The 20,680-nt window shown below is 29.7% G+C and overlaps 3 protein-coding genes across 6 annotated transcripts; 2 read left to right on the plus strand and 1 right to left on the minus strand.

The window, feature by feature from the left end:
• Positions 1–885: 885 nt before the first annotated feature.
• Positions 886–12,592, plus strand: LOC111037786 (protein polybromo-1). 3 transcript variants are annotated; one of them, XM_022320544.1, is made up of 31 exons: positions 886–1,089; positions 1,160–1,312; positions 2,076–2,195; positions 2,268–2,393; positions 3,181–3,303; positions 3,399–3,590; positions 3,888–4,147; positions 4,242–4,426; positions 4,508–4,620; positions 4,675–4,773; positions 4,998–5,063; positions 5,132–5,299; positions 5,372–5,539; positions 5,627–5,757; positions 5,865–6,389; positions 6,447–6,626; positions 7,616–7,784; positions 7,852–8,097; positions 8,158–8,334; positions 8,393–8,554; positions 8,626–8,786; positions 8,900–9,069; positions 9,139–9,311; positions 9,369–9,443; positions 9,508–9,789; positions 9,860–10,112; positions 10,176–10,329; positions 10,607–10,698; positions 11,889–11,954; positions 12,113–12,218; positions 12,344–12,592. In XM_022320544.1, the coding sequence occupies exons 2-31, from the start codon at positions 1,202–1,204 to the stop codon at positions 12,561–12,563; spliced, it is 5,073 nt and encodes a 1,690-aa protein (XP_022176236.1). In that variant the 5' UTR covers positions 886–1,089; positions 1,160–1,201; the 3' UTR covers positions 12,564–12,592. The 3 variants fall into 3 exon arrangements, with proteins under 3 accessions (XP_022176236.1, XP_022176238.1, XP_022176237.1); XM_022320546.1 differs by lacking the exon at positions 10,607–10,698 and adding an exon at positions 11,676–11,752; XM_022320545.1 differs by having other exon boundaries at positions 1,160–1,306.
• A 7-nt stretch (positions 12,593–12,599) lies between these two features.
• On the minus strand, positions 12,600–13,700 carry LOC111037790 (succinate dehydrogenase assembly factor 4, mitochondrial-like). The gene is made up of 3 exons (XM_022320552.1): positions 13,310–13,700; positions 13,023–13,165; positions 12,600–12,959 (listed from the first exon to the last, which is right to left on the minus strand). The coding sequence occupies exons 2-3, from the start codon at positions 13,159–13,161 to the stop codon at positions 12,790–12,792; spliced, it is 309 nt and encodes a 102-aa protein (XP_022176244.1). The 5' UTR covers positions 13,162–13,165; positions 13,310–13,700; the 3' UTR covers positions 12,600–12,789.
• Positions 13,701–13,986: 286 nt separating this feature from the next.
• LOC111037789 (gastrula zinc finger protein XlCGF26.1-like) lies at positions 13,987–20,582 on the plus strand. 2 transcript variants are annotated; one of them, XM_022320550.1, is made up of 4 exons: positions 13,996–14,608; positions 14,672–14,815; positions 16,758–17,122; positions 19,311–20,582. In XM_022320550.1, the coding sequence occupies exons 1-4, from the start codon at positions 14,465–14,467 to the stop codon at positions 20,116–20,118; spliced, it is 1,461 nt and encodes a 486-aa protein (XP_022176242.1). In that variant the 5' UTR covers positions 13,996–14,464; the 3' UTR covers positions 20,119–20,582. The 2 variants fall into 2 exon arrangements, with proteins under 2 accessions (XP_022176243.1, XP_022176242.1); XM_022320551.1 differs by lacking the exons at positions 16,758–17,122; positions 19,311–20,582 and adding an exon at positions 14,997–16,224 and having other exon boundaries at positions 13,987–14,608.
• Positions 20,583–20,680: the final 98 nt, after the last annotated feature.

Below are 20,680 nucleotides of genomic sequence, written 5' to 3' on the forward strand. Positions count from 1 at the left end.
TTTGCTTTTTATTATATTTCAGGCACGATAAAGAAATATTTATCGTGATTCTAGGTAATTGCTAATTGCTATAATAGGTCAGTTATCATTGAACAGAATGAACAAATGACAAGACGGTCAGACATAATATTGTAATGTACAATATAATATATTTGTATTTTGTATCTATGTATGTGTTATGTGTATATATATTTAATATTTATATTGCTGAGACAGCATGAAACGTCTATTGTATAAAAGTTTCTAATGTTCATAATTACAGTATTTTTACTGGTAATTCTCGTAAATATTGGAAAGATAATTAATTATTATATTATATTATTAATGAACTTAGAAATCTAATGTAATTTATTTACAGATTGTATGCTTTAAAAAAAAAAAAAGAAGAAATCTGTCTCAGAAACATAATGTGCAAATTAAAGATCTAGGTACAACAAATACTAGCGTTTACAGAATCGAGAGTAAAATGTTTAACAGTTTAATATAAACCTACTTTTTTGGGTAAGAAATAATATAACAAAATAAATAAACATTAAAATATATTTGTATTAAATTTTTTTTGTAAGGAGTAAAATTTCGTCCAATATATCCAATAGTCAGATTTTCAAAAATTATACGTGTGCAAATGTCTGCCCATGATATTTTTTTAACTATTAAAGTAGCATTAATTAATTTATAAATTTAAATTAAGAATGTCTGCAACTGAACCGGTCCTCGTTTTTTGACGTAGAAGACGATATTCGGTAAAGTTGTTAGTGGGTTAACTGTCTTGTCCCTATAAACATTCATAGAAGAAACAATAATCATTCGTGTAGCCAATGGTAGGTTTTTATTTTGTAAACAATATGAAATAATCAATAAAAACTGTTATCACCATTATTTTAGTGTTTATACTTGGATTTTGCAGTATGCATCAGCCGCGAGCCGCACTATTTAGTGTTTAGTGCACAACCGATAAGTTTTCGGTTATTCTGACCGTTTAGTTTTGTAAAATAATTATTGGTATTTGTTTATATTTTGATTATTTTTCATTATAAATATCCGGTTACAACACTTGGTTCACCGTAGAGAGATTTTGGTATACCATAGGTAAGTACAAACGATGATTTACATGAACTGTGGAGTATTCATGAATGCCTAATTAATGAGTATGTTCTAGGACGTATTATTCTATCATCCACGGTAGAAAACTATTTAAAAAATGAATCGACGCAGGAGAGCGTCATCAATTGCTAGTCGTGCAACTGATGACGAAGTGGAAAGTTTACCAGTTGAGCACATACGCAAGAAAAGACGAGTGGATCCGGTATATGTAATTTCGAATAGAAAATTTTAAATCATACATATATGTATATGAAAAATAGATAATAATAATATATATTCAGACATAGATCGAATCAACATATAACATATTATTTAAGATCAGTTGGTTGCTACCATATTTATTGATAGTTTGAACCAACAGTTTTTTAATTCAGCTGTCATGAAAATATAGAAAAAAATGGAAATCTCGATTATATTTAATCCCTTAAATCAATTTCATGTTCGTATTTTTTACTTACATGAACAATTATGATACCAATTTGTCTATTTGATCATTTACATCAATTTATATATTCTACATTCAGCACATTATTGAACTTAAAATTGTTTTATTTAAATACCTTATTTTAAAATATATGTAGTAAAGATTGATATGTATACTAAAATAATTGTTAACTCCTGTTAGGCTTGATTTTTGTCGTTATTTCCCGTGGAGAAGTTAACAAAATTAAGAACTGTTCATTATTTAATGAAAAAGGAAATGATATGTGTCAAAAAGTCAATAGTTTTTAAATACGATCCAAGTGTAATCAAACTATTCGATTTGTAATTAAAATAAAACAGGCCTTATCATGCTTTATACCAATTAAAATATCATGCTTATCCAAACAAGAATGTAGCTGTTGTAATGTGTTAAAATCTTAAACATTTTCAAATATAATCATTCAACTTTCATTTTTTTTCATAATTTATTCCAAAATTGTAAAAATGCATAATTAGTAACACATTCAATCGATGTGGTTGTGTTTTAGGTGGACATAGTTCAATCAGTTTATGATACAATAAGAAATTTTAAAAAAGAAGATGGCATGTTATTATGTGATAGTTTTATTAGAGCTCCAAAAAGAAGACAAGAACCAACATACTATGATGTAAATAACTTATTATGCTTCTTCATAACAATTACTTATGTACATTTTATATATTTTTTATCAATTTTACAGGTTGTTTCTAATCCGATAGATTTGATAAAAATTCAACAAAAAATTAAAACAGATGAATATGATGATGTTGACGATTTACAAACTGATTTGGAACTCCTTACTAATAATGCCAAATCCTTTTATAAGGTAATTATTTTTTACATATTATGTGTTTTAGTTATAACCAGGGATCGGGACTTAAAGCATTTGCTTATTTTTTTTTATGGATTGACTTAAAATGTAGCAGAGTGCTATGGAAATGTATCTCATGTTACAACATGTTCAATGAAAATTTATGAAATTAAAAAGTTCTGATTGAAATTGCTGATGTTAGTAAAAACCAATCAACAAAAATGATAATTTACTACTCTAGTGTAGTAAATTATCATATTAACGGGTTTTACTTTTTATTTTTTTCTCTACGGGCTTTCAAAAATGTATTCTGTAGGTCGCCATCTGATGACCTCTTATATAAATTGTTGATATTGAACATGAGAAATTAGTAATCAATACCCTTATTTTAACTGAATATTAAATTATATTATTATATAATAGGTGTAACATGATTTATATGTTATATATATTGTATCAATTAAAATAAATGTATTTTACCAGATGCAATTATATACAACTTAGTATATACTTAGTAGTGGAACCCACCCCACAGTGGATTTGAATAGAAGTAACTGTTAACTGAATAAATTTCAATTAAAATTAATATTATTTACTTTATTGAACATTTAAATAATACATTGTGGTTACTGGTTAGGAAATGTTCAACAACCTCCTCCCCCTCTCAACTCCTTTAAACTGAATTAAAAAAGTGGATCCTAAACTGAATTTGCCTTGTATTTTATGTCACTAAGGTAGCACTTATAATCTAATATAAATCCTTTTTATTCAATAATAATTAAAATCAACATACTATTTTCAGAAAAATTCTCAAGAGTATAAAGATGCAGTAGAGTTATGGGATGTATTTTTAGCAACCAAAAATAATATTTTGGAAAGAGAAGGAACACCTAAAGAAAAACTTGTTATTCGTGTCGGGAAACTAGTAAGTTAACAATAACACAAATCGGCAATTAATGAAATGCAATATCTTGAAAGCTTTAAAGTTTTACTTAAAATTTATTTAAATTATATCTTAAGGGAAAAAGAGGTGGATCAGCAGCCTCAATGTCAAAATCTGAACAGACTGACGAAGAAGAGAGTAATTCATCAGTTGTAGGTGGTGATGATGAGTTAGCCATGTGCGAAGATTTATTTACTGCTGTTATGTCTGCTACAGATAATGAGAATCGTTTATTATCAGCAGCATTTCAACTCTTGCCTTCTAAAAAAGTAATTACATTTTATTCACTAAGAAAAATTATATGTTTGAGTTTAGAACAACATAGTTTTCTGTTATGAGTGATGAGTAAAGCTAACCATGAATTGTTTAGCTTTTACTCATTTTTTTTACAGTTTTTACTACTAGCACATTCTGAGGTAATCAATACATTATCCACAATATTTATCTAAACTTTTTCCTTTAACATAACTTAATCAGTTTAGTTCTAAACATGGTATTGTATATATATTATTTAATTTCAAGCTTACAATTTTTAAAGTATTTTCTTATTTTTCCTTTATATTTAGCGTTATCCTAATTATTATGAAGTTATTGAAAATCCAATTGATTTGCGATCTATTGCTCGTAAGATACAAGATGGAAAGTATGCAAATTTAGCTGAAATGGAACGAGAATTATTGATAATGACAAAAAATGCCTGTTTATTTAATGAACCTGGTTCACAAATATACAAAGATGCCAAAACATTAAAAAAAGTAATTACTAGTAAAAAGATAGAAGTGGATCATGGAAAATATGCCCCAAGTAAAAGTAGTGAAAGAATAAGGTAAATTATATTAAATAATTAATTAATATTTATAGATAGTTTAATTATATTCTTTTGATATTTTTTATAATATTGATTTGCCAAAACATTATAGGGCCAAACGTATGAGAGGTAGTCAAACATCAATGTCAGCTGTAACGGCTGCATTACAATCTGAAGATGAGGAAGATTCAGACTTGGATGAAGATACTGTGACTGATAGTCAAAGTAATGTAGATGGTCCAGATAATCCTAGGTGGCAGTTATATAATGCTGTTCGTTCTGCTACTGGATTACAAGGTAATACATTTGAAATTTGACTCAAGTATTAAATATTTATCAAATAACTATTGAAATTCCATCATTAAATTAAAAATTTAGGAAATTTACTAAGTGATTCATTTTGGAAATTACCATCGAAACGGTACTACCCTAATTATTATCATGAAATTAGAAATCCACTTTCATTAATGCAAATTGGCAAAAAATTAAGAGTAAGTTATTAAAAATATTGTATTTGTTTCATACTAATTGTATTCTATATTTAGAATGGAGACTATGGTACAGTTAGTGAAGTGGCTGGGGATATGAATGTGATGTTAGAAAATGCAAAAAAGTATTTCACTCCAGACACAAAACAGTACAAGGTAATTGCTAGTTAGTAATTAATATTTATTATTTAGTAATTTGGTATTCACTTTTTACAAATAATGATGAATATTTCTTTATTCAAACTAAAGAAGTTAAAATTCTTACAATACAAGTTTGTTTCTTATTCCTTTGTATTTTAAATTATTTATATTACAGTTATTTGAAGAAAAAATATATTTGGTAATTATTATTTTTATATTTTATTTATCTTCATTTCCAGGATGCTGTAAAATTACAAAAGGTTATGCAGACTAAGGCTCAAGAATTGTTAGATTTAGGACATCAAGTATGTACCATCAACGTTTAGGTTATAATAATTAAAAAATTGTACTTACGTAACTTTTATTCTTTTAGTATTCTGATAGTGAAGACGATTCTGCTGATGATGACTTACAATCAACTTCTCGAACATCTAAGAAGTTTGCCCGATCACCACGATGTCTTACTCGTGGAAAATACTTGAATAATATTCCTCTGAAGAGACGTTTGTATGCTTTATGCAAATGCCTTATGGATTATACAGTATGTGTTGTATTCAGTAGTTAAAAAAAATTGAAATACTTGATTTAAATGTGCTTTATTTTTATATAATAGACTGAACATGGGCGTGTGCCTATGTTAATGTTTATGGAAAGACCATCTAAAAAACTTTACCCTGATTACTACAAGGTTATAGCTGAACCAATTGATATGCTGACAATTGAAGAAAAGATCAAACAAGAAAAATACAAAAGTGAAGACGAAATATTGCAAGACTTTAAAGTAATCTTTTGATATAAATATAGACTTATGTTAAGAATTATTTTTTTATTACAGTTTTAATGTTCTTTTCTATTTTGTTTGGTTTAGTTAATGTTTGATAATTGTCGTCAATTTAATGAAGAAGGATCACTTATTTACGAGGATGCGAATACATTAGAAAAAGTATTATTGGATCGTTCTAAAGAATTGGGACCTGTTTTGACCAAACCTAATAAAATGTAACTAAAATTAATTTGCTTTTTCATTATTAATTTATTACTAATAATATAGAAATTAATTTTCCAAATATTTATATAATTAAAATAATATTGTATTGTAATACCAGTGTGTCAAGTTCATTGTTGAAATTCAGAAAATCCCAACTCCCTCAAGCAACACTACAAAAAATGCGTACATTATTCAACACAATCAAAGATTTTAAAGATCAAAAAGGTCGTTTGCTATCAATTATTTTCATGAAACTACCATCCAAAAGTGAATATCCAGACTATTATGAAGTGATAAAAAAACCTATTAATTTGGAAGTTATATCTCAAAAGTTGAAGAATAATTTGTATGAAAGCCTTGATGATTTGGCTGCAGATTTTGTGTTGATGTTTGACAATGCTTGTAAATACAATGAACCAGATTCACAAATTTACAAAGATGCATTGACTTTACAAAGACTCACATTGCAAACAAAATTACAACTTAGAGCAGATGAAGATAGTACACCTGATGTACAAAGCGCAGTACAAGAATTGTTGACTTCGTTATTTGCTAGTGTTTATAATCACCAAGATGAGGAAGGTCGATGTTTTTCTGATTCTATGGCAGAACTTCCCGAACATGATGATATTGATGGCAACAAGTAAATATAACAATAGTTTTGATTAAAAATATTATTAAATTTAAATAATTTGTTTAGGGTAAGAGGGTTATCTCTAGATTTGATTAAACGGAGATTAGATGGTAATCAGTACAAACGATTAGACACTTTTCAAGAAGATCTATTTGCTTGTTTGGAACGAGCTCGCCAACTTTCACGGACAGATTCACAAGTATTTGAAGATTCTATTGAATTGCAATCATATTTCATCAGACAAAGGTTTGTTTGTTTGTTTGTTGAATATTTTATTTTTATTACTTAAGCAGGCAGTTGCATGATAAACATTTAAAACCATCATGCACAGCATATATTTCAGTACCACTCTTAATACCTTTAATATCATAGATAATAGATGTAATTATTATGTGAATGTAAATATTTTAATCTTTGTTTTAATATTATTGCTCACTTTAATGTATCCAATTCCACTGCCACAAAAAAATTCAACCATGACTCCTAGACATCATAAAACCCTGTCATTACGCTACTGAGTATTTAAGTCTACCATACAATCTACTGATAAGATAGCTATAACTACTATGGTTTATTCAAAATACCAATAGTTTAATTAAAATCATATGTTTAAATAACTTAATCTCACTACCCCGGCAGTAAACTACATAAGTTTAATGTTTAATAGATGCCTAACTTACTTAGGCTCAGTATAACCAAAACAAATGGAAATCAGTAAACTCCAGACTAACCCTACTTTGCCCACTGTCGTCTGATTCAAGATATCGGCAATTCATTTGTGAGGTACCATCAGACCAGTATGGTCCAATGACTTAAGAACAATTCAGGACTTCCAATCAATTTGCCTTCAATAGATTTTCTCTGATCCATGATTCATCAAAAATAATAATCTCTAAAATGACTTACAAATTCTAATACTTCCATCTCAACTTATCAAACTACCTTTCATTTAATTTGGAGTGAATCCATCATCAAAATTAACTTATTAATGGATTATTCCTATAGTTCAAACTTCATAGCCTATTAAACTCATTGTCAAATATGGTTCTAGGACCCACAATTCCTCTTAACCACCGTAAGATAAGGTATATGTGAGCATATCTGCCATTTTTTGTAGGATACTGCTTAGTTATTGGACTATTTTAATAATAATAAATATTAAATAAATAATACACAATACATATTATATTTATATATATATATATGCATATGAATGAATAAATTATAAATTATAGAGATGAAGTATGCCGTAATGGAGATTTGCTAAATTCTCCTGCTTTAAATTATTCTCTATTGGATTTATCTTTATCAGTGAATGATATGAGAGAGAGAAAGATGGCTGAAGAATCTATTAGTGGTAATCCAGAAGAAGATGAAATTAAAACAGAGGATAGTACTTTAGAAGTATGCTTTTGTAATTTAACTTTGAGTGAATTTTCAATTTTAATTTAATTTAATTTTTATATTTAAGGAGCAAGAAGATAGTACACCACCACTTATTGCTGGCACTGCAGATGATTCCGTGTGTGTTAATCAATTAGTTTATAGAGTTGGTGATTTTGTTTATGCAGAACCCCAAGAACGTGGCCAAGAACTGATGATATTAAATATTCAACGGTTGTGGACTAATCAGGAATCACAGCAAATGTTGTATGGTAATCATTTCTATAGACCTAGTGAAACCTATCATTTGTCAACTCGAAAATTTTTAGAAAAGGTTTGTGGTTTTTATTTTTAATAAAAATCATCATTTTTATTATACGTGATTTATTTTCAGGAGGTTTTTAAGACTGATTTAAATATTACTATACCAGTAAGTCGAATTAAAGGTCGCTGTGCTGTTGTAAGTGTTAAAGATTATTTCCGCTATCAACCTAAAGGATTTGATGAAAAAGATGTATATGTCTGTGAATCTAGATATTCTTCTAGATGTAGAAATTTCAAAAAAATCAAGGTAAATACTCCTATTATTGTAACAAATGGTTAGTAATTAAATAATGTGAATCTTTTAGAATTGGGCCTTAAGCTTATCAGCCACATGGAAATTAGCTGAAAGGGAAGAACCTTTAGACCCTAAACGAGTATTGTCTGTATTTCGTGACCGTGTGGAAAAACATAAAGAAGAAATAGCAGAACTTGAAGAGCATGAAAAAATAATTGAAAAAGAAAAACCAGTTAGTATTTTTACTTTGAGTATATTGGTCACATAAGCTACTATAAACTTAATTTTATTTTTATTAAACAGAATGTTATAATACCAAATCCTCCTGGGGTTATTGATGATGGAAATGTTTATTATGAACAATACAATAGTCATGTAGGTATACTCAAACCAGGAGATTTTGTTTATGTAAAAAATGATCAAAATCAGATAGTCCAAGTAGACAAAATTTGGGTTAATAAGCAGTAAGTAAATTCTCTATAATATACAGAGTTATAATTAGACCTCTTAAAGGCCTAAGTGGCTCTGCGCCATATATTAATTAAAATAATTTATTGATGTGATTTTAATCATTCAGAGGAGCCTATGTCTTTGGTCCTGTACTACTAACTCCCGCAGATCTTCCTAATTTTTCTGGTAGGCAGTTCTTCAAACAAGAAGTTTTGTTGACAACTACCGAGGAAACTGTATTAATATTAAAAATCACAGGAAAATGTTCTGTCTTAGAACATGCTGAATATATATCATGTAAATATATAAAAAATTATTTCTCAAATTTTTATTGTGATATTTTTGTTTATTATATTTATTTTGTAGGTCGTCCAGCAGAAATAGCTGAAGATGATGTTTATCTTTGTGAATCAATTTATGATGAATCTACTAAATTAATAAAAGAATTGCCAAAAGATGGCTTAAAAAAGTATACTCATTCTCCAGCCGTAAATCAAGATGAGTTTTATTTCTTTAGGAGACTCATTCATCCAGTAAAAGTAATGTAACCGTAATATAACTATTATTAAGTCTTATTAAATTGAATTATATCGTAGGTTGGAGCTACTGAAAATAATACTCAGTCAAATGATGTTAAAACTGTGTACAACCAACATTATGATTCCGTATCTGTAAGTTTAATATAATGATTTATTTTTGCATTTCATGAAATATAATTTTTTATCCCGATTATAGAACGTTAGTTCTCCAGCTATGCCAAAACTAGAACCTGCTGATACAATGACAGAAGATTCAATGGATGGAGGTCCACCGTCTGTCAGCTCTTCTGACTTGGGTGAACGTACATTGAATACTTCAACAGTTATGTCTACCCCATCATCATCTAGAAAAAAGAACCCCAATCATAAGAAGCTTGTCACTGGTTATATATTGTACACAAGTGATGTCCGAAAAGCTATTGTACAAAATAATCCAGATCGTAGTTTTGGTGAAGTTAGTCGTATTGTCGGCAATGAAGTAAATTATATATAACATAATATATCACAATAAAACGACTAACTAAATTCTTAATTATTTTAAATTACAGTGGCGTAATTTATCACAGACAGAAAAAATGGCATACGAAGAACGTGCAAATAGATTAAATGAAGAGAATTATCCACAATGGCGTCAACAGTCACATCAAGCACCAGCTCACCCAGAAGGTTCTGATCTAATTTGGGAGTGTGGTTGGGACAATTGTGACTGGCAATTTGAAGATCAATCAGATTGTTTAGATCATGCTGTAGCCGATCAATATGGGCATGTGCAGACATTCTTTTCAGCCATTCCTCCCAGTGGTATTTATTTTATAACCTAAATATTTATCTGTTCTATAATATTCAATTTATTAACTTTACAAGAAATTGAATTTCAATGTCAATGGAGAGGATGTCTTAGAGTTAAAAAGACTGGTATTGCTCCATTTCCAAGTTTACATCGTCTAGTCAGACATGTAAAAGAAGTGCATATACTGAAAAATCCTGGAAAACCAGTACCATTATCAGAACGCAACAAGTAAATAAAATTTTTATTTTATATTCTTAAGATGGTTATATGATATTACTTATGTATGAGGTGGTATTCAGCAAGTTGAACCAGCGATTGCTGATAATATTTTTGAAAATACGAGATAGATTAATGGGTTTATTTATGTTAAAAGTATATTTAAATGGGAAATAATTTCTAAAATATATAAAAAAAATTTTAAATCTAATTAATTGAGTTTAGAGTTTTAACAACTATATTTGTATGAGGTTATTTTTTACTCTCAACTACTATACTTTAATTTCAGAAATTTAATGTCGAGCACTCGCTCAGTCATTACTACCACTTCTGTTTTATCTGTGGCGTCTGTATCTCCACCACCAGTTGAAAATTCTAATGGTCTGTTTCCTTTAAAATATAGTTTATATTTATTTAAGCATGGCCATTACAATTTTTATTAAAAATGTATAATTACTTAGTAATAGAAAGTTTTGTTGTTTGTTTTTCTTTTTTTTAGAATTGGTTTTAATAGTTGTTTCAAATATTGTTGTTTAGTTACTCAAAAACATTTACAACTTAAACTTTATAGTTGATAATTTTAATAACTGGTATCTTATTTTTTTAAATAAAATTAAATAACTACATAAATAGGAAATAGTGCATAAGGTTTTCGTTTTAAATTGTTGATATTACTTTTCGTTTGATTTTGCAGTTTGTATTAGTCTTTTATGTATTTGTTAGTTAGAAAAATTAGTGTTATGAGATCTTATAATTTGATGTATGTATATTAGAGCTCTACACATCCCACATTTTTTTTTTAAGCTCAAGCTAATCTTAAATACAATTTCACTAATGGAGCCTTACAAATAATGATTGAATGTCAATCCTGATTCATTTTCCTCCATATTTATCCATATTCTTGATAATCAAAATAAAAAATTCTTCATATTGTTATCTTCCTTAAAAATAATTTTTACTTTGTTGGATTAAAAATTTAATCTTTTGCAAGATGATGAAAAATTTGGGATTCATTTAGTTTTCTTTATCTTTGTCCACTCAAATCATCAATGTACTTAACTAATTTAAGTTAAGTCCTGCCTGTTTCAACTAAAATTTATTGTTTGGCTTGGCCCTGACAATCAAAAATGAGTGCATGGCCACTTCACCACCAAAAGAGTTCTAATGTACATAATGTAGTATTCTATGTTGATATATTTTCATGTTAATTTGTTTAATAGCACAACATTATTTTACTATGTACCTTTTTATTATTTTGAAAAATAAGTGACTGGGATCAATGTTGTGCATTAAAAGAATCAACATATATTAGCATGTCGTGTGTTGCTTTTTTAAGTTGAATTTAAACCGCTTTATAGAAATGTTGTACTGTCAACACGTTTGAAAAAAGAACAAATGGCTCAACCAACACCACAACAGTTTACAAATCAACCTGGTAAGTTTTCCCTACTATATAAATATACATAAGCTTTTTGAAATAGTAACAATTCACAACAAGAAAAAGGTATGTAACCACAAAGAACAAAAACCATTTATTTAACCATTAAATAATTCATTTTTTTTATGTGTAGTTGGAGGAGCTGTCAACGTTTTAAATCAGATAAATAGGAATACTCCGTCGCCCATGTCTCAAAATGGTAATTATATTTCTAATAATATATATAAATTATTTTTATTTAAAAAATTAATATTGATTTATAATATATTATGGTAATATGGTTGACAGTATAAATCCTAAATATTGTGTTTTTATTAATGGTATTAAAATTTTAATTGATAAAATCAATTGATTTAGGTTCAGCTAGTAATAATAGCATTACTTTAAGCAAACATCCTGAACCACTATTTGTAACTGTGCCACCAAGACCTACTAGAGTATTTCACTCTGAAGCTTATATCAAGTAATTAAATACTCTTTAATTTTAATTTTTTTTTTTTTTTTATTAGCTGCTGGTATAAAACTATTTTAGCTCAACAGTGAATTTTTATTTAATCTAGTGTATTAATAGTATTTTTTTTTCTTCAGATACATTGAGAGTTTAAACCTGGAAAGCAAATCTAATTGGGAACGTCAATTGATTGCTACACAAGAAAATACCAAAGGACCAGATGATCCAAATTCACTCCCAGCTATTCAATGGTTGGGAAAAGGAATTGGTAATCACGGAAATGTTTTAAACGCTTTGTGGGCACTTAGAAATTTTATGATGAAAGATGCCATGGGTCTTTCAAAAACAGACGAATAAGTTACTGATTATTGGTATAATTTATAAAACTGACACTGTTTTGTGGTTTTGTCAAACTCACTTAGTATTAGAAGGTTTTTTTTTCATTAACATAAATTATTCATCAAGAAGCAAAACGCTAGTTTTTTTTACTATTATCTTAAAATATAATATAATTTACAATTTACCTACTATAGATATTTAATTATAAACAAATGATTTATATATATATATGTATATTTTTTATTTAAAAATCTGTCACTCTTCCTTTTCTTTCCCAATCGCCATATCTGGTTGGTTCAGGTCCTTTTGGACCATTTAGCTCTCCTGTTGCTGGATTACGACCTTCAGGCCATTCTTTCAAAGGCTCCTTTTCTTGAAATGGATGCTTACCAGCTTTGAGTTCATCTAACTTTCCTTTAATAATAATATGCAAAAGTTATTACTTGTACCTTATTTAAACTATTATTTTTACATTACCAATTGGTGTTTTCATTTTAATTTTTTCCTTTAGATCCTCTTTGGAATCAGTAGATTTGAATTTAGGTAACTGTATTGAACATTGTTTAATTGACAGCTGTACTGAAGATATTTGTCGGAATATACGCATTGAATACATAACGCTAAATATTGAAGTGAAATGTTTTTATTTTGTTCTTAATAATGTTGGTGTTAGTACTGTATCACAGATTTCTATACTACTCTATATAGAAATCTGTGTACTATAATAAAGTTTTCAATGTTGAATTTACTGTAGTAACACTTACAAATTTGCAATCTAAATCAACAGTACTTCTTCAACATCTATGCATTGCTGATCATTTATCACAATTTTCTAGTTACCTCATTACTTTACTTGAGCAGAAATAGCAGAATTCAATGTATTATAATGTTAGTAATCAGTTGCTAGAAAATATGCAATCTATATTGTTCTGTGCCTATAGCCTTGGCTACAACTAGAACCGTGATTAAAGTTAGTGATAATCCATCGTTATCAAACAATTATCGGCTATTCCGCTAACCATGTTTTGGCCAATGGAACTAAACAAACCACTTCTTGGCGCTTGCGATGTTTGCAGCCATTTTGCCGAAAGCATAGAACAATTATACTAAATTATCACATTAGAATTAGATCTTTAATTTGCATATCAAAAGCAAACAGATTCAAATATTGATTCTCCTCTATTGAATTTGAATCTATTAAAAGCTAAAGAATCTGATTGTATAGTAATACCCCGGGATTCACAACCACCGAGATAAATAACACCGATGTTCATAACACGCCGTGTCATATTATCAATTTGTAGGTGATGTGTGACCAACATTTTGTTACCTATGTATTAAATATGCAGTATACGATACGAATCGGTGAGTTGTGAACATAGACCTTATACAAGGTATATACCTTATATAAGGTCTATGGTTGTGAACCCCCCTTCAGCATGGAGGAATAGTGATATGCCAGTAATGTTACTAACCGCGAGAATCAGCCAATCACATTGGACATTTTTTTTCCGAAATCACGGTTCACGTTATCACGTTGGAGTACAAGCTGTTCGATATTGGACTATAACAATACTGTACAACTACAAGCAGTACAAGCTCATCTACTGGTTTGTGAAGTTAAGTCTTAAGTATACGGGATTTATATTGGACAGTCGTGACTTGTGACACATACTTTAATGAATAAAATTTTCTATTTTATAATAAATATTTTTAAATGAATCGTGGTTGTAATGTCATTTAGTCATTCAATTAAAGTATTTTTGAGTGTTTAAACTACCCCATCTTTTTTTTAAGTATTTAATATTTGATAAGCGACATTAAGAAATGTGTAGTTTTTAACTACAATATTACTCGATAGTTTTTATTCGATAATTATTGCTTTGGTTCAAAATATTTTTACTTATAATTTGCATACAATGGACCAAGAAAATCAGAGTGTTATTTATATCGAAAATTGGAATGATTTATGTCGATTGTGTCTCCGCAATGAACAAAAATTACAAAATTTGTTTTTCGAAGGAACCCTTTTGGAAAATGTTCAAGAAGTTACTAATCTTCATGTAAGTTAATATTGTAACGTACTTGAATGTATTTTTTTAATTAAAAATATTTTTATTTAATAGTTTAATGTCGAGGATTCTTTACCTAATTCTATATGCAAAATATGTATCGACCAAGTTAATTCATTTGTTGAATTTCGAGTAAGATGTAAAGCTACAGATGATTGGCTACGAAATGAAGGTGCGATTTTGGATAATGAACATAAGGTATATCTTTTATTTAGTTATCAAATAGTATACAATTAATTCTATGTCCAATTATGAAATATATTGATAAATTAGACTTAATTATAATTAAGAATTGCATACCGTCGTTCCAGGTTCTTGAAAAAAATTTTTTTTACTGTAATTATTATTTAATGAATATTGGTATGCGTGTGTGTTCCAGGATAATATCGAAATTGTAGAAGTAGTGGACATCTGGAACGACGGTACTTCATTGGAAAAGAATGAAAGCATAATTTCCCAATTATGTATAGAAAATACTGATGATAAATTTTGTTTGTGTGAAGATTGTGGAGAATGCTTTGAAACAACTAAACAACTCACTTTACATACTAAAATACATTCTTCTGATCATATTAAATGCAACTTGTGTAATGTAGTTATAGATAACTATAGTAAATTTGATAATTCATTATTAAAAGATGAAATCAACCTATGCAAAAAGTGCAAAAATTTGAATAATATTGACAGTTTAGAAGTAAAAAATTCTTATACAGAAATTGAGGGTGGTTTCTTATGTGAAAAATGTCAAAAAGTTTTCAAAACACTGGCTGGTATGTTATCGCATTTAAGAAATTATGAAAAAAAATTAGAAATAGGTTCTTTGTCCTATCAGTGTCATTTTTGTGAGGAAGTATTTGCAACTATTCAACAAGTTTGGATACATATGAAGACCCATGCACCCGGTGAGAAAATAAAATGTCGTCATTGTGAAAAATGTTTCAAATCATACTTGACACTTGTACGTCATGAAAACAAACATGAAGGCACCTTTAATTATGTATGTTCATATTGTGGAAGAGCTTTTGTTACTCCATATGGTCGTGATAGACATGAAATGACCCATAATGCGGCCAAAGATGTGCAATGTGAAAAATGCACAATGACATTTTATACCAGAGCTGAATATAACAGACATATGAGATATCATGATAATGTTAGGAACTTTTTGTGTTCGTTTTGTGGTAAAAGATTTTTTGAAAGTGCTCATAAAACAATTCATGAACGTGCCCATACTGGAGAAAGACCATTTGCCTGTAATTTTTGTGGAAAGAAATTCATGTCGAAACAGAAAGCACGTCGACATCAAGCTATTCACTCAAGACATAAAAATACAAAATAAATTAGTTTTATAATTTATTAATTACTATAATTCTCTCTAATTAAGAATGTTCCTATAATATAATTTGTATGTTACCAAGTATTACTTTTCATCTCTGTTTGTATTATTTGTATTTTATTGTGATTCTGGATTTGTCTACTGTTATAATTCTGGTTAAGATTACTTAAGAGGGTGTAGCATCCAGTGTTTTCTCAGTCTCACAAATGTACAACATAGTAAAAACTGTTTTGAGCTAGACAACTATACTCTCTCTGTATTTATAGAAAAATTACCAAGATTTCACAATGCACAGTGAAGAACTTTATCTGTGTTGTAGAGTATTTTTTTTGTTTTTCATTTAATTATTAAAAATTACTCTTTAGTCAATCAAAAAAATAAAATCCTTAGGATACAATGTATAGTTCTTGTCTATGTGTTGTGGAATTTTGGTAATTTAAACTATGAATATAGAAGGAGTATAGTAAGTTGCTCATCAAAACAGTTTTTGCTATTATGTACAATTGTAAGACGGAGACAACACATGCGGGTGTAGCGTCTTCTTAATGTTTGATCATGTTACTTTTCATCTCTATTTTATACTTGTATTTTATTGTAGCTGAATGTTTATACTGTTAAAATTTCATTGTATTGATAATGTTGGCTTAAACATTTTGTATGAACTATTTATTCTGTAATTTATCAATAAAATCTGATGTTTGGTTGATCTATATTAGCTACTTTAAGAAATATAGTTTTCATTTTATCAAAATAATGTTTTTGATTACTTAAATATTAATTAAATAAATTGTATATAAATTTTAGGGTTCAATAATAATTGATTCGGAAGAAATAAATAATAAAGATTTATTGTTAGTGGATCCAAATCAATATGAAGAGCAGTTAATAGATGATCCAGAACCTGTCAATGATAAGCAATTAGTTGAAAATGAAATTGAGTTATCACATTGTATTGTTCAAACAGAAGAGGTAATGCAAATGTCTGTTAAAGAAGATGACACATTAGAAACCAACTCGAGTGAACATCAATGTGGAATTTGTGGTAAAGAATTGTTGTCTGCATATACACTTGCAAACCACATGCGTTCTCACACAGGAGAGCGTCCTTATGGGTGCAGTGTATGTGAAAAATTTTTCAAGACTAAATCCAATTTGAATGAACACTACCGGTTAGTTGTATTATTATTTTATATTATTTATATACATAAACTTGCTTAGGGGTTAGGCTGTTGAATGTTTACTACTCTTGGAAATTGTTTTTTGAAGTGTAGGTACTTATACAATTATATTATGTATTAAATATTAAGTGTAAATATGTAGAATACTAACAGTGTTAGGTATTATGATAGTTTACTAAATTAACATTATTGTAAACTTATAGTCATAAACTCATAACATAAGAGGACGCCACACCCGCATGTGTTGTCTCCGTCTTAAGGCGTGTCCAGACGGAGCAGCGTTTGCCGCGCGGCAAATACGCGTCCCCGCACGACGCGGCATTTATTTCCCGATAAAAATAAGTACTGATGCCGCGTGGCTTTTCCGAAAATACGTCCACACACACGCGGCACAAGACATGCGGCATAGACGAGCGGCTTTCCTTTGATGTAGACCGCCTACTAGGCCGATCGGAAATTATGCCGCGCGGCAAAAGCGGCTCCGTCTGGACGTGGCCTTTACAAGCGTATAACGTAAAAACAACTGTTTTGCGCCAAATAGAACCACTCAAGCTGTTGTAGTCCTAGCTAAGCAACCAAATTTGCCTACTATTAAGAGGAGAACATTTATTGTGCAAAATCGTTCTTATTTTTTCGATATCATAAATACAAGAAAAGTTATTAAAGTTTGAAATAATGAATTTTTAAATAATACGAACTTTTCTTGAAATTGTGGTATCGAAAAAATAAAAGCGATTTTGCACAGTAAATGATCTCCTTTTAATAGTATGAAAATTTGGTTGCTTATCTTGGACTACAGCTTGAGTGAGTGGTTTTATTTCGCACGAAACAGTTTTTGTTTATATTTTAAATATTTAAATATTCAGAATAATTGCGACACATTGCTGTAGGTAATAGGTATTGTATTCAATATTCATACACTTTTTTTTACTGATATTTTGTTTGACTGATTTTAATATTATTAAATGTAATCCTGTATTATTTTATATTTGTATTACCAATTAATTAATTAAAAATAATAAAATAACATTATTTGAATTTTAATTAAACTAAAAATACTGAACGAATACTCATACATGATACCAGCAGCGATGTCCTACCCGGAAAGGCATCCCCCCATCAAGACGCTTTTTATTCTTTTGCTTTATGCATATTTATTTTTTATTATACAACGTATTTTTAACAATATATTCGATTGGAAATTCAGCACAATTTAAGATTCAACTTATCAAATTATTAACGTTATTTGGGCGTTGTCAATATTAATTACTTACTATTTTAAAGTGAGATATTTAATCCCCCCCCCTCATCAAAAAAATTATATATATATATAAATGTTTCGAGTACAGCCTTGGGCGTCATCAACTCAGTTCAAGGGGAGATAGCGTAGAAGGCAAGACTATTTATGATTCATTTTTCTGTAACTGAACTGTTGATGATGACATTAATATTAATACAATTATGTTTCCACGATAAATCCATAATATACAATATTATACATACTAATAATAAGTTAAATTGTTACATTTTAATAAATGTGTATAATATTTTTTGTATTAATATTAGGTTCAAACTGTTGTTTTTTAAATCGTAACGGTTACTAAATCCCAAGATTACAGGATTGAACTGGGAGGGTTTATGTAAGCATGCGTCGCGTAGTATCCATCTGACTATGTAACGCACAACAGAGCAAACCTTACGTGAAACGTTGATAATAATTCATTTTACTCTGTTAGTTTTAATATTTAGTTATTTGACCGTTAATATTATTTATAGGACCATACTTAAGCCTTTTTAGATATTTTAATTTTAAAACTATTTATGAATATTTTAATACTCATATAACTTGCAAAACATATCTAAAGAAATAAACATGATATAATAATATAGGTACCTAATATTACGTATATTTTATAATATCTAAATGCGATTTAAAACTAAATAGTATTCACTGACCGAATTTGTACCGAAAGTAGTAAAGTAATTCCCTCCTGCAAATGGTTTATGGGACGCTCCTACTGTCGATACCAGGGATGCTAACGCAGACTAATGTCTGCACCTGTTTGTTATGCTACTATGTACAAATTGGTACCTTTAAATAGGTATCTATTACGTCTAATTTAAAAAAAAAATTCTTATTTTTCGCATATCATATTTTGTTATTATTTATTTCACGTAGAGTCCACAATCCAGAGCTGCGTTGGATGAAGACGTCGAGCAGGGACATCCCGTCTATAACCAGAGTGACGGTCACTTCTGAAGACATACTGACGTGTGGTCAGTGTTCCAAGGTGTTCGTGTCGCTGGACGAGTTGTCCGCACACGAACGCGCCCACGATGAGCAACGGGAACAGCCGGAACAGCAACCACTGACGGTCGAGACGACTATTGCAACGTCGGTGGCATCGGCTTCGACGTTCACGTGTGAACAGTGCAACAAAATGTTCACGTCGAAATTGCAACTGTCCGCGCACATAGGCAACAACTGTTCGGACGGCGGGGACCGGCAGTGCCCATACTGCGGCAAGCAGTTCCGGTCGGTGGCCACGCTGGAGAACCATAAGCGGGTTCACACCAGGGAAAAACCGTTCGCGTGCGAGCTGTGCGCCAAGGCGTTCCGGACCAAGGGCAATCTGCTCGAGCACAAGCGCGTGCACAACAACAGTCTGTGGCTAATGAAGAGCAACTCGAAGATGATGACCGACGCCGGCACGGGCGGCGGCGACCAGCGGTTCCAGTGCACGTACTGTTCGAAACCGTTCCGGACGTACACGGCACTGTTGAACCACGAGCGCGTGCACACCCGCGAAAAGCCGTTCGAGTGTTCCGTGTGCGGCAAATGTTTCCGCACCAAGTCCAACCTGACGGAGCACATGAAAGGCTGTCACGACATTGACTCGTCCGCTTGTGGCTCGGACGAAGTGCAAGTGTTCACGTTCAAAACCCATTCGATGGTGACCGCCGGCTCCGAGCTGGGGCCTTCGTGACGACCGCCACTGGCTTGTCGCCGTTCCGCGTTCGCCAAGACGCAGCCATTGTGACGATGACTTTTGTCATTCGTATTAATTAAGCATTTATTATATTACACAATTATTATAGAATCGGAACATCATTTTTACAAGGATTTATATACGTAACTATAGCCCATAGTAATGTTATTTTGGTATATATTTAATAATACAGTTACACGTAAAACAATACAATATAATTTACATTTTATTCTTTTGCAAATACACATTTACATGATATAATAATATATTATTTGTGTATACAATAATATATATAATATTAATTCGACGTTTATTGTTTAATCAAATTTGCGGCGATTATAATAACTATATAATAATATAATAATATTCTGTACTTAAATGTTCGTTTAGCTATGATAGTTATAGTTATAATAATAATAATAATAATAATAATAATAATAATAATAATAATTAATAATAATGATAATAATATTATGTTAATAAGTGTTAATAATTACAATTACATATTATAAATATTTAAAGGTACCTCCTATTCGTCTAACATTGTTCGTGTCGGTAG

The sequence above is a fragment of the Myzus persicae genome, unplaced genomic scaffold (assembly GCF_001856785.1).
Source record: "Myzus persicae strain clone G006 unplaced genomic scaffold, MPER_G0061.0, whole genome shotgun sequence".
Classification (NCBI taxonomy): Eukaryota; Metazoa; Arthropoda; class Insecta; order Hemiptera; family Aphididae; genus Myzus; species Myzus persicae.

Bases quoted from the DNA above. Each gene is read 5' to 3' on its own strand.
- LOC111037786 (XM_022320544.1), top strand. From the start codon at position 1,202: ATGAATCGACGCAGGAGAGCGTCATCAATTGCTAGTCGTGCAACTGAT. The intron at 4,148-4,241 runs GTAAATTATATT...AAAACATTATAG, and splicing joins AAAAGTAGTGAAAGAATAAG to GGCCAAACGTATGAGAGGTA. The intron at 9,444-9,507 runs GTAAGTTTAATA...TCCCGATTATAG, and splicing joins AACATTATGATTCCGTATCT to AACGTTAGTTCTCCAGCTAT.
- LOC111037790 (XM_022320552.1), bottom strand. From the start codon at position 13,161: ATGTATTCAATGCGTATATTCCGACAAATATCTTCAGTACAGCTGTCA. The intron at 12,960-13,022 runs GTAATGTAAAAA...TTATTATTAAAG, and splicing joins TAAAATGAAAACACCAATTG to GAAAGTTAGATGAACTCAAA.
- LOC111037789 (XM_022320550.1), top strand. From the start codon at position 14,465: ATGGACCAAGAAAATCAGAGTGTTATTTATATCGAAAATTGGAATGAT. The intron at 14,609-14,671 runs GTAAGTTAATAT...TTTATTTAATAG, and splicing joins AAGAAGTTACTAATCTTCAT to TTTAATGTCGAGGATTCTTT. The intron at 17,123-19,310 runs GTTAGTTGTATT...TATTTCACGTAG, and splicing joins AATTTGAATGAACACTACCG to AGTCCACAATCCAGAGCTGC.